The following is a 13622-nucleotide window of genomic DNA, read 5'->3' as shown; positions in this document are numbered from 1 at the left end:
TGGGGTGGGACTCCTTCCAGTTCCCTTTGGGAACAGAGTCCTCTGTGAGCAGCACTGGCACCCCACCTACTACTCTGGGGTCCTGATGCTGGGGACGTGGGGCATTTCTAATGTAATATAAATCATCAGATGAAAGAGGGGATTTAAAAACAATTTCTTTTGTGGCTGGTACTTCAAAATACTTTGCAAGTCATATCAAGAGGATTTTTAAAAATCTTTCTTTATGAGTCGCTTTCTTTTCCAGCATAGTATCCTTGGAAATGACCCACTGGGTAAAAACAAAACAATAATAAATCCCTGTGAAAAACAGCCGTTTGAATTTCCATGAATGTCATTACCTTCAAAAGCCATGGGAGCCTGTGCTGTGTTTGGGTGGCACTGTGGAGAAGACAGAACAGTTGGAACAGAGGACTGGCAGCAATTAGATTACACAAAGATACCATCAAATGTTGTCCAGACTGCTGCTAAGTACATTCGTCTGCATATCAGGCTTAAATAAAGAGCTTGCAATGTGAATTCAGGCCTGCGCCAGGTCATGATGCTGCAGTCCGCATCAACAAGGTCTAGCAAGACACAGCCACACCGCAAGTGAAATCAGTGGGAAGAAAAAGCCAGAGTAAACAACTCACCTAAACAACTCACCCAAACACTCAGTGGCAGTAAGTTCGGGCAGCTGCCGGTGCCTTCACCCTGTTACGCACTAGATGATGTGACTACTATTTGCATATAGATATTTGCACCCCAGCTGTCCTGGTAGGTTTTGTTTTTCCAGGTGCCAGGCAGCACCCAGGAGCTTATGTTCTTAGACTAAGCAGACTTGAGGCTTGCTGTCGTGTCACTCTCATCGGACCAAGCATGTAATTTTTGAAATGCCTGTGAGAGGTGACCTAGAGCCTTTGGCATGTCCTCAGGGAAGAATCAGCCATGGGAACTCACAGCAGCTTCTTTAAACAATTACTGGAGGAGCTCATGGGGCTATTATTCACAGACTGGTGGAGGGGCCTCCCATATGGGAGCTCAGTCTTTCCTCCTGGCATAACGAACTAGGGGAGCTGGGCAGCAACCAGGAGTGAAAAAGTACTTGAGATGCTTGGAAACATCTGCCTGTCCTCAGCTGACCTTCCATCACCTTTGTAGAGACGTGGGACAGGCCCTGTCCCTTTGCCAGTCCCAGCGTGCTAGGAGGAGCGGGAGCGCTGCTGTAGGTTTTGAAGGCACTTTCCAAGCTGCCCTCATACTTCTGCACGTGGTCCTGCCATTTTATTAAATTCTTCTGAAGTTGCTCCTGACCTAAGCTAAGTACTTTTCTATTGACATCAACTTTTGCCACTTCACTATTCACCCCCAGGTTATTAATAAAGCATTAAACAATATTGGTCTGAGTCCTGCTCTCTAGGGCACCTCGTTATTAATCTCTTTCCCTACTAGAATTGGCCATTTATTCCATACCCATTTATAACCAGATTTTAATCCATGACAGGACTTTACCTCTCACTTTGTGGTTACCAAGTTTCCTTAACAGTTTCTTGTACGGGTGTTTATCAAAAGGCTTTTGAATGTCCAAATAAATTATATCCTCTGGTTCTTCTTTGCCCACTATTTTATTAACTCTTAAAAGTGTAAAAGGTCTGACTGGCAAGATTTATTCTTATAGTGGCTATGTTACTTTTTTCCTGTGCTTCAGACTTGGTATTTCCCTGCAGATTGTAAAATATTTAGAGCAGCGACTCTCTGAATCTTGTGCCTTGAAGGAGCACCAGATATGCTGTCAATGTTTAATTAAAAATAAAAGCGAATGTAATATACTGCTGACTTTCTCAACTACTTCCTTGTAATGAAGTTAAGCTAATAATGTAAAATTTCCATGAGCTTGCCTGTCTGTGTAAATATTTACAGGGTCTTTATCGCTGCAGTACCAGATTTCCACACGCGTTAATGGAGTTATCCTTGTAACACCTCTCTGATACAGGCAAGCTTTAATCCCAAATGCCTGAAGAATCAGGGCACACTGACATCTGGCACATAAAAACCACACTGCTGTGCTTTGAGAATACAGGTTAGGAGATAAAACACCTTCTCCCACTTACAGATGCTGTATGCACAAAAAAATGGAAGAATCATCACAATTCACAAATGTAATCAAAAAGGCACGGTATCCCAGCATCTCTTCCCAAGCCCTCTAAACCCCAAGTTAATTTTTCCCTTTAGAAAAATGCAGAGCACTGCAGGTAGAGTCCAAGCTTTTCCTTTTTTGCAGATTGACTGTGCTTGCAGATTTTTTGCTGGCTCTGCTAGTGACCATTTATTTTGGACTCGCACCACACATCCAGTGTTTCATTATGCATTTTTGCTCCAGCCAGAACTAATACAATTGGCTGCATCTCAGCTTGCTTCAAATATACAAGGGAGTGGGTTTCCTGAGAGAAAAGGAAGAAACAACATCAAAAAAAAGAGATCTTGTTTAAAGTAAAAAGCACTACAAAGATTTTGCCATGTAAGAAAACTTACAAAAGGCTACAAAATATATACGTGCAAGGGCCCACCTCTGGCCCCACATCCCTGAGGAAAGAGAAGCTTTCCACCCTGCCCTGAAAGCTGACAAGACCTTGGCAAAGCAGGGAATGACGGAGAGGTTGGACCTGGAGGAGCCCTCAGTGAAAAGGTATGCAGGACATGGACTCGCGTTTTCAAGGGACTTCTGGCCTCATGGCTGAGGCTGAGCTTTCCAAAAAAAGCTCTCCTTCCACACAAGCAGCCAGAACAGGTGGCCAGGAATTCAAAAGGTTATGAAGTCCCTTCAAAAAAAAATTAACTCCTAAGCGTCAAAGGGGAGTGATGTGAGCGCAGAACACTTCTGGAAGAACAAACTTCCCCAGCAGAAGCTCTGAAGGATTCCAGCTCCCACAAACATGTTTCCAGTTGTGGTTTTTAAGTGAAATCTTGAAGCTACCCACGCTTGAAAATGCAGGACTTCTTTTTTGGGGCCTGGAGTCAAAATCCCTTGAGACCAACAGTGGGACTCGCTTGAAGATGCCTGCTCGTGGGTGTAGAAACAGGGATAGTTGAGCTTAGCTTGGCAAATTTCCTTGACTCCATAGACCAGCGATGCCCACGCAGCCAGGCTGGGAGCACAGAGGGGGAGAGGAGCACGGGCGCTTGGGATTGCTCCTGGCCGGGTTCGGATGCAGACTCCCAAACCTCTCCTTCCCGTCGCCCATTCCTGAAACACAAGCTTTGCCTCCAGGACGGCCATGGCTCCTGCAGCAACAAAATCATTTCCCCAAGGAGCAGTCAATATATTGCCACGATCTTAATCTTGTTTAGCGTGGTAGCATGGTTTTAATTTTTCCGTGTTTGATCCCTCAGCTTTAGGAATATTGATAGAAATAGGGACTGTGAAGATCAAATAAAGAGCAGCCTGTTGCATATGAAAAAACACCCTTCAGTCCTCACTCTCTCCGCGGTGATTCAGCTTTTCCAACTGCGCTGCCGAGATAAAAGGCTCGCATGTGAGCAGAAGTGTTAGCAAGGTCTGTAATGCTTTCAGCGCGCCGTCTTGCAAAAGAGCCTTGGCTGCGGGAGCAAATATCGTCCACTCCTGAATCTCCTTCAGCGGCGGGGAGGCTGGGGGTGCCGGTGGGGATGCAGAAGAGGCTTTTGCCCCGTTTTCACGCCGGCACGGGCTGTTTGCCGTTCGCCGCAGCTCGCTGTTGACTTCAGTCGCTAGCTCCGTTTATGCACCCGTGTTGGTTTTACCGGCAGCGCGGTTTAAGGAGGCCGGCAGCCCCTCCTCGCCCAGCCGGGCCGGGCCGCCCGGCTGCGCTCCCGCGGGCCGCCCGCCCGCCTCGCCCGGCACCGCCGCCCTAATCAGTGGCAGACCCCGGGCGCGGGGTAATTAGAAACATGGAAGGGGCTTTCTGTCTTTTGAAATCTGTCTCTCAACATCAAAGCGCTCCGCGCAAGTCGTCCTCCAGAGGTCGGCTCCCATATCTAAATGAGTGATGTATTTCATGGTATCTGTCGGGAGGGATATAATGAAGAAAACCGGCTTTGAGATGGGCCATGATGTGAAAAACAGGTGGCCCACTTTAATGGGTTGCGGAGCATCTGTTTTGCAGTCCGGTTGTGTTCCCGTAAACTGCGCAAACACGGCGGGCCGGCGGCGGGCGCGCAACCTCCGCGGGCGCGCAGCCTCCGCGGCGCCAGGCGCTGGCCGGCCCGAAGCGGCGCGTTTCTGGGGAGAGGCAAAGGGGAAGGCAGAAGAAGGGCGGCTCTGCTCCCCGGCCCTTTGGGCTGCTCTCCGTAAGTCGCTGCCTTCTCTCGGCGACAAGCAAAGCCCGACCCCTCCCCATTTCGCTGCAGACCCTCTCCTTCCCGTCCTGCAAGAAGAGCGTGCGCTGCCTCCACCTCGCGGAGATGTACACCCCCCCAAACACACCCGCCCCCAAAGCATCCAGGGGTGCAGGTGCCATGCGAGGTACCTGGCAATGCAAGCTTCCCCCTCCCTCCGCGCTGGCCCTGCCGGGGGCCCTCAGCCGCTCCCCCGGGGCCGCCTGCACCCCCCGGGGCACCATCCGCTTTCGTGGCGGGCGCGGCCCCTCGGAGGAGCCGGCTTCCCCCTCCAAGCGGCTGTTGGCCTCGGGTCGCCCCCGGTTTGGCCTGTGAGAAATATTCCGCTGAGATCACACCGCTTGCTGGTAACGTTTCCAGCGCCTCCTCCTTTCTCGGCTTGCACAACCGCTCCGACTTTATTCTGGCCCTATCTGCGCAGTAATAGAGAGTGTTGGCTAACATCAACCAAGCCATAAATCCAGCCGAGCGTGCACGTTTGAAGCGCTCACGGGCAAATCGCCGTGATTCCCCCGGAGGGCGCGCAGGACGGCGGGCTGCGCGCCTGCTGCGCGGCGGCTGCGCTTGGCTCGGGAAGCGGGCGCTGGCGGACCCCTCCGCGGTGACTTGATCCGCAATGTGCGATGTAAGATGACGGACTGGGTAATATTGCACGGTGTCTCCCCGGGAGCCCTCTGCCCTGCCGGGGGGAGGCCCGCTACCTTCAGATCTCCCAAACCTACCGCGGGAAGGCAATCCGAGCCTCCCGCCGCCTGCGGGGGTCGGGGGGATCCCACTCAAAACAGGGAGGGCTGCAGGTGTCCCAACAGCTTTGGAAACGCATTTTATGTCGTTATGAACCCGCTTACTTTGCAAAAAATTATCCCGGCCTGCAACCTTGTCCTCCCCTACACCCGTGAAATCCCACTGAGCGCAGCAGGAACAGGGGCTGGCTCGGGAGATCTGCGACGAAGCTGCTCTGGCACGGCTGAAAGGTAAAAAACCCGCTGCTCCCTCTAGATAAGAACAGAAACGATTGGGGGCGGGGGGAAAACCCCAAATCCCCCCAAAATTCAAACAACAAAAAAACCCACGCCCCCCCCCCCAAAAAGAAAACCACCCACCGCCAATCCCCCGGGATACAGCAAGCATGAAAGCCCGGCTGTCCAACACCCACAGCGACCTTCCCTCCCGCCCCCGCCCGTGGTCCCCCGCAGCCGCGGGGCGGGCAGGTGGCACCGCCCCGGCGGGCGGAGCGAGTACCGCGGGGCGGCGCGCAGCGGCCGCGGGGCAGCGCGCTGCGGGGGCTGGGCGGCACGCCGCGCCCGGGAGCCTGCTGCCCCGCCGGGCACAGCCCCCCCCCTCCCCCCCCGTGTTTTTTTTATTTTAATTGGTCATTACGCGCCCCCCCGTTATTATTATGTGGTGCTTAGCGCCGGGCTCCGGGAGTCCCGCGGGGAAGGGGCGCCCGGTCCGGCCCGCCGCGGGCGGGCAGCTGCCGCGCCTCTGGTCGCCCCGTGTGCGGGGCCGCGGGTGGGCCGTGCCGCCGGTGACTGCGGAGGGCTCTCGGGAGGCAGCGACAGAAAGGCGAGGCTGCTGGGAGAGACGGTGGATCTCCCACATCCCCTCCAGAGGCTGCCTCCGCCCGCCTCCTCCCGCTCTCGCCGCTGCCTCCGGTCCCCGAGCGGTTCCCCGCGGGTCCGGCCGCCGGCAGCGGGCGGGCGGGGGCCGGGGGCTGAGCCTCCCCGAGCTCCGCTTTCTGTCGGCTCTGGAGGAAGCGCTGGCCATCACAGCACGCGGGCTCCTGGGAGCCGCCGCCGATTTCTTTTTCCTTTTCTATTTCCCTCCTTTTTTTTTGTTGTTTTTTGGAATGTCCGATGTGTATTACCTAAACGGCTCGTCCCTTTCCCTCATTGGAAATGATTGCCCGCTTCCATTGTGGTGAACTTTGCCTCGCCTGACTCTTTACGGCTTTTCTCTTGCTGATGGGCTTTCCTTTGTGGAAGTTTCGCGGGCCGATTGTATTTGTTAATTAGTTGCTAACAGCATCGTAATGTGGGCTTGATGGATAACCATGTCATTAGCACTCACCCCTGCAATTCACATTTCCAACAGGGCAGGGGCTACCCCATGCCGAGACCGTGATTTGTGGCTGTAGTCTCGTGTGCGTGACAGGCACCCCGAGCCCGTCTCCCCGCTCCCCTGCCCAGCCCTCCTCCGCGACCGCGTTGTGCCGGCGAAAGGCATCGGAAACCCCCGCCTTTCTGCGGCCCTGTGGGTACGTGGGTGCTTGTGCCCCCCCCCGCGGCTGCCAGGGACGACGGGGACGGGGCATCCCGCGCACACGGCTGCCGGCGCGACTTTCACCGCGCCGCGCGGACACTCGCGGGAAGGACCACAGCCGCGCGGCTCCCGCCTCGCCCGGCGGCAGCGCCCGGGGCCCGCCCTGCCCGGCAGCCCCCGGCGGCGGCGCCCCCAGCCCCAGCGCCGGGGCCGTGGCCGCGGCGCCCGTCGGGGGGGGTCCGCCCGCCCGCCCGCTCTGCCCCGCCCCGCCCCGCCCCGCCCCGCCCCGCGCCTTCCCCGCCGGGGGGCTCGGCCGAGCCTGGGAGATGTAGTCCCGGCTCCGGGGCTCGCCGGAGGCCGGCGGGGCTTCCGCGGGGGACTACGTTTCCCAGGCCCCCCTGCTGCTCGGCCGGGCCGCGGGCAGGGCCGGGCTGTCAATCAGCGCGCGTCGGCGGGGGTAGCGAGCCGGGGATCCCCCCCGCCCCCCCCGCCCTCCTCCGCGTCCCGCTAATAATAAGTGCTTCAGAGGCTTAAAAGCAGGGAGGCAAGTGTCATGCGGGCGCGCCGTAAGGGCTGAGCTCCGGCTGAGCGCCCGGGTCCGCTCTGCCGCCGGCACAGCCCGGAAAAAAAAGGGGGGGGAAAAGAAAGAAAGAAAGAAAGAAAGAAAAAAGCCTCGGAGCTGGTTCCCGGGGAAGGGGCGAGAGGAGAGAAGCCCGAAAGGCTGGACAAGCCGGCAGCGAAGTGGCGATGAGGCGCAGGAAGACGGCGGTGGCGGCCGGCTGCTGCCTCGCCTTCCTCCTGGGCACCCTGCTCAACGTCCTCTTCATCCCCGGCTCCGAGCACCCGCCGCCCCGCGACGGGGCGCCCCCCTCCCCGCCCGGCGCTCCCCTCTACTCGCCGGAGGAGGAGGGCGGCGGCGGCCGGGCCGCCCTGGCGCGGCAGATCCGCGAGCGCTACGAGGAGGTGCTGCGCTATCGGCAGCACCGGGCGGCGGCAGCGGGGCGCCGGCCGTTGCGGCCGCGGGAGCGGCGCCTGATGGACCTGGCGCCGCCGCGCACCTCGGCGGAGCACCCGCGGCCGCCGGGGCCGCGGGGCCGAGCGGCGGCGGGGCCGCGGGCCGGCGCCTCGGCCGAGCTCTCGCTGGAGCCGCCGCTGCTGGGCTGCCGCGACATCCGCAATGTCAGCGGCGTGCAGTATTTGGGCTCGGGGTACACCAAGGCGGTCTACAAGGCGGTCCTCAACCGCACGCTGGCCGTGGCGCTGAAGGCGGTGGATTTCGGCGGGCACGACATCGCCCACTGCGTGCGGCAGTTCTCCGCCCTGGGGGACTGCTACCGCCTGGCCGCCTACAAGATCGTCAAGGAGATGATCCTGCTGCAGCGGCTCCGCCACGCCAACGTCCTGCAGGTACGCGGGCCCCGCGCGGGTCCTGCGCGGGCGGCCGCGGAGCCCCGCCGAGGCGGGTGGGTTGCGCTGGTTTTCCGCCGCTTTCTTGGCCCCGCCGCGGGCAACCTGTCGGTGCTGGCGGCGCCGGCCCGGGCGTGAGCGGGGAGCGGGCCGGGGCCGTGCCGCGGAGCCCCCGGGAGTTTACACCCTCCCCCGTGGGGAGCCGCAGCCCCGTCGGGAGGCGCGGTGGGGGCCGGCGGGGCAGACACAGAGGTCCCTGCGGGCACGGCGGCTCCTCACCTCCCCTCCCCTCCCCAGCGCGGGTCCGCGGGGAAGGCGGGAGGCGCGACGATGGGCGCTTTCCGCCGGCAGCCGCGCACCGCCAGCGGCGCTCACCCCCCGCCGACAAGTGATTCGCCCCGGCGGGGCGCGCCGGGCCCGGGGGCGAGGCCGAGGAAAGGTGCGGCATGCGGCGCGTTCCCCCTGCCGCCTGGTGCAGGGCCAACCTCACCGGCGTCCTCCCGCCACGGCCGGCCGTGCGGCTTGCTTTCTGATCGCTCTTCCTCGTAAATAATACCGAGGTGAGGAAGGGGGCGAGGGAGCGGGCTTAGGGAGGACTCGGAGGTTAAAAAGCACTCCCCAAATGTAGGAAATAAAGGCCGTCTTGGGTGCAAGCGCCGCTTGCTCCGGGCACCCCTGGAGAGAAGGAGGCAGAGGGGGCACCCCTGGCAGCGCCTGCGGTGGCTCTCGGCGGGCGCAGCCTCCGAGAGGGCGCCGTGCTGGGTGCACGCAGCCCCGGCACACGGATCAGCCCACGGAGTAACCGGCTGGGGCGGGCCGAGGGTTAGTCTTGTTAGTCAGCGCGCCGACACCGCGGCACTTGCCAGAAGGGCTGCATAGTAGGACTGTTACACATCAGCATGAATCTCAACGGGTCCATTTGGATGTAAATGCTGGTATGGAAATTCCTATTGCGTTTCGCATAGCATGAGCGTTGCAGTAGAATAAAAAATGAACGTTAGACCAGACGGTCTCACAGTAGGTGCTTTTTGAACTGAATCGAGTAAAGGAGTTTTGTGTTTCTTCAGCAGCAGCAGCAGGAGTACCAGCTCCCCAAGAGAACTTCAGATCCCAGCGATCAAAGCTCTCGAATTTCATATACTGTTCAAAGAAAGGGTAGTCATGATTTATCCGCGACAAGAAAATAGATATTAAAATCCTTCCTTCCCTCCTCCCTTCCCTCCTTCCTATTTCCATATTCTTTCCTCAGTGGTGCCAGGTCTAAGTATAGTACAGAAGGAGAACAGCATCTAGCAAGTTACAAAGAGCTGTGCTCCTCGTAAGGGTGTTACTTGCTCCTCTGTTGCTGTGATGAATTCTTGTTGGGAAACCCGTGCTTGGGTGCAGCCATCGTTGCTGATTGAGTTGACAGCAGGAAATACACCCTACAGTTGTAAACGCGGAGGGGATTTTTTTCTTGCCCAAGATTGTTTTTCTTCCTCAGTGGAAGCGAGCCGGCCAGGTCGAGCTTGAAGCGTGTGTTTTTAAACTTGCGGGTCATTTTGGTAGGCACTAGTGTTTCTTCCCCGTGTTACTCGTGTGTAGTTCTCTGCTCTGGAAAGATTAATTTGTAAACAGCCCGTCCTCCTCACAAAGTGGAAGGGGGCTGCGTTGTCTGTGAAGGGTCCCCAGCAGCCGCCGTGGCGTTTCTGCGTGTGTGGGCAGCGGGACCCCCGGCAGCGGGCTGGCAGCGCGGGCTGCGCCGCTGAAGCTGCCTGGAGCACCGCTCCCCCTGCAGCAAACCGTAGAGGAGCCGCCGTAATTCATTCACTCCTCCGTTTCGTGATGTCAGGTGGAGCCTGGAGGGGGAAGCGAAGGCGAGTTGTGGGGTGTCCCTTGGCGAGGAGGGCCGGGGCTGGAGCAGCTGGAGGATGAGCAGGCGCTTCCACCAGCGCCGGGAGGAGAAACACGCCCAGCCTCCGTGCTGGGAAAATGCTCTGATGGGCAAAAATCCCGCGCGTTAATTAGGGCTTCATGCCCTAATCAACGCCACCTAATTTAAAAATAGATTAGACTTAAGTCAGAAATATGTTTTCGGTTTCGTTGCGATTTTGTCATCGCGTTTTCTTTTGTCTGCCCTCCGTCCCTGTCAGCCCCTGGCAGAGCTGCCCGGCTGAGACCAGAAGAGCCCTGAGCCCCCGTACATCACCGACCGTTTTGTTTAACATATCTCATTCCAGGGACGTACGGGGCGAGGTTACTGCGGCGTGAGTGAGGGATAAACGTTTGATAAGACATTGCCTTGAAAGGAGACTATAAAAATCGACCTGACGGGCTTTATCTAGGCACGGTCGGGGCAGCCGTATGGGCCAGGAATAGGTCTCTGGTGTCACGCTGGAGTCGTAAAACTGGTGCAGAAAATGGGCACCAGCGAGCAACGTGAAATTTACTGATTATGTCTCTGTTAAAATCTCAAAGGGGACGGGATCTACCAACCTCAAGACTGATTTGTAGCTTGTTTTCAGCGGAAGCTGGCCCAAGGCTTAGAAATCACTGTCCAGGGTTTGCGGCCGAGGGAGAGGAAATCGGTTCAAAATCTCCTCCCCTCTCTTCTGGCTTTTGACAGGCGCTTCAGCTTCCATTGGAGCAGTAGGACCCGTACTGCCTACAGATGCCACAGGCACCACACAACATCTACCGGGCCAGCAAAGGCCGGGAGCTTTTCTGCCTTTCCTCCTTACCTCTTTTTTGCTCCTTCCCCCCCCCCCCACCCCGGCGGCTCCCGGCATACCCAAGTACGAGCCGGCTGCTGTAAGTAGATTTGTCACCCTCCTGCCACCCTGCCGTGCTGGGGGAGGGCAGGGCTGGCGGGCAGCCTGCAGCAGCCCCGGCTCGGGGCAGGAAGGGGGGAGCCGGGAGGGTTTTAGGCACGGAGCGATGCTTTTCCCTCCGCGCCGCGGCGGGAGCGAGCACCCGCCCGCGCTGCCACCTGCGAGCGCCGCCCGGCTGCCACCCCGGCTGGAGCCGGCGGGATCCGCGCAGCCGCCCGCCCGGGGCTGGAGACGAACCGGGGCTGGCTTGAGGCAAGCGGGAGGTCTTCCTCCGCCTACCCCCGCCGCGGGGAGCCGGGAGGGTCGGGGAGAGTCCCCTGCACCCGGCGACCCATCCACGCACGACGCCGGGCCGCCGTGGGCAGGGGAGCGGCGCGGCGGCGGCAGCCGCCCTCCCCCGGGCTGCCTTGTCCTCCGTGCCCTGCCGCTCTGGAGCATCCCCGGCCCCGGTCAGGGGCTATTCGGGGTGAATGCGTTCATGAGTTTCTTTTGCTGGAAATAAAAGTTTCGTGTAGGTTCAGTCCTAGGAAAGGGGGTTTTCCGGTAAATCTCTGGCAGCTGACAGCCTGAAGTGTAGTTTGTAAGATAACAGGCTTGTTCCTTACTGTCTCAGCAGTTCCCATTCCGGCCTGTCTCTTGTCAAAATCAGCTTTTTTTTTTTTTTTTTTTAGCCATCCTTTTAAAAGACTTGATTATTGTACAATATATGATAGAGGGGAAAAGAGCTCTTTCCAGAAAGTACCACTGCCTTCAGACAACATGTTGACATATCCACCGTGCCCTCCGCCTGGGGAAGGAGCCAGATGTGTCAGCTCCGGCAGATGTGGCAAATCAAGTCTATCAAAAGAAACGTGGAAAACCGGCAAGAGGGAGGGTGGTTTCGCACTAGCCAACGCTGAGGCGAAGGCAGCTTGCCTTCCTCTTTTTATTTCCATGCTCTGCCCATCACTCGCATGCCCGCCGAAGTGCCAGCGCTGGGCCATCGCCCTCCTTGGCCCCTCCACCTGAGGCAGCCCCCGGCCCGCTGCAGCTCACCAGGGCTGCCCGAGGCTCCCTGGCGCGGCAGCCGCTGGGAAGGGCAGGTGCAGACTGCGGTGGCAAGGTGTTTGCTTTGGAGTGGGGAAGAGAGGGCTATGTAGTTCATTAAAGTTGATTTTATAATGAAGGGCGCTGGGGAAGACGGGGAAGCGGGTCACTGATTTATTGTAACAGAGGATTTAGCGGCCCCCTAATTGCTTTGCAGTCGCTCTGTGTCACATGCGGTGCCTGATCTCTTCCTTTCCCTCCATGCTGCGGTTTCTTTTCTTGCAAAGTTCAAATGCTGCTGTCTGAATCCTGGCTTTCCACGCATTTTAGTGGGGAAGATGATTTAGTGTGCTTTAATTCCTCCCTGCCCGTATTTGAGGAAGAAAAGAAAATCGAACCATTTGCAGTTAATTTCAAACAATGAGCGCGATTGTAAAGACACAAAGGCAATGTTTGATTTACTGTAATAATGTAATTATAGCCCTGGAGTATCAGAATTAAGGCTGTAGCCATTCATGGGCATAAGCGGTTCTTTGGAGGAATTCTTTCTTCCTTTGCATTGCTGAAGCTGAAGAGAGGGGAGGCAAGGTTTGAAAGTGCAGACGTTTGGAAAAGTGCAAGCTTATTTCTGTGGCAGCTGTTTATCAGCACTTCTAGTGTGAGTTCACAATGATTCTTTTAAGAAGGAGCTACCGCTTTCTTAAAAACAAACACAAAAGCTCAAGGAAAAGGGTTGGCTTTGTCTGAAGCCGGTGGAAGACACCAGCTGCTAACAGAACCGCTGGTTTGCTGACTGCCCGGACAAGGCCGTTTCATTTGGCTTATTTAGCTTTAGTGTAAAGTTAAAACACGCAGATGAAATAGCGAGATGGCATCAACACTAAAAAAGTCACCATCCGAGTTATGATGTCAAAGCAGTTTCTATGTGAATTGGTTCAGTTAGCTCTAGTGTATTTGTCTGATTTGTTTTAAATGGTCATGATTACAGTGAGAATATTTATCACTTAGAAAATTCATTGAGTAAAATAGCACTGAAAATAATACGTCCCTTGCTGTTGACAAGTTCAGTAGACTTAAGATGTGCTAGCCGGTCATGATATTTTTAAATACCTATTTTTAAATAAGATTTTCTTTTCTTTACATGTGATAATTAACAGACATTTTACCCTGATCGTTTCCCTATACATATGCGTAGCCAGCGGGATAGGGTACTTTTAATTTTAATGTGAGAATTAAAATAGTAAAGCTTTGTATACAGTTTGCTTATTCCAAGTGGAAGTAGACGGTCTTTCCAAGTCTGAAGAAGGTCAATATACAATTAATTTCCAGTGCAAATACATTTGCATAGGGAGTGTATGGACTCGAAGGTCTGGTCCTTCCCCATCCTTCTTGCATGAAACCGCTGTTGTTTTCACAGAAAGGAGGGGAGATCAAGCCATGGTGGAAACAGCTACTCATGGACCTCTTCCCTGTTGCCAGCGGGTGGGCGTTGAATTCTCTTTGTGGTGGCAATGGTGCTGGATTCCCAGCAACAAGCCTTGATCTGCAGTTGGCTAGAGTTTGACCATGACAGCTTTGGGAGCGGCTGGCCTGGAAGGAGTGCTGTGACTGCTGATACCAGCTGGCGGGTGACTACATGGAGAATTTGTCATGCTGAATTTTGGATGGGGCAGCGGAGGTTCACAGCTCTTGGGAGCAAACCTTTCAAAACCAAGCGCCTAATGAGGATTAACCTTCCAGGCTGGGGCTGGGGCTGGCTGGGGTCTG

General features: G+C 56.6%; 1 protein-coding gene across 1 annotated transcript in view; it reads left to right on the top strand.

Moving 5' to 3' along the window:
- The first annotated feature begins 7116 nt into the window (after positions 1-7116).
- Positions 7117-13622, top strand: part of PKDCC (protein kinase domain containing, cytoplasmic) — a 37746-nt gene continuing 31240 nt past the window's right edge. The window contains exon 1 of the mRNA XM_076334468.1: positions 7117-8019. Within this exon, the coding sequence (XP_076190583.1) occupies positions 7360-8019 (660 nt within the window). The 5' untranslated portion in view covers positions 7117-7359. The remainder of the gene's footprint in view (positions 8020-13622) is intronic.

Source organism: Aptenodytes patagonicus, chromosome 3, assembly GCF_965638725.1.
Source record: "Aptenodytes patagonicus chromosome 3, bAptPat1.pri.cur, whole genome shotgun sequence".
Taxonomy (NCBI): domain Eukaryota; kingdom Metazoa; phylum Chordata; class Aves; order Sphenisciformes; family Spheniscidae; genus Aptenodytes; species Aptenodytes patagonicus.
Note: the sequence above shows the minus strand (reverse complement) of the source record. Positions and strands in the feature narration are given on the sequence as shown.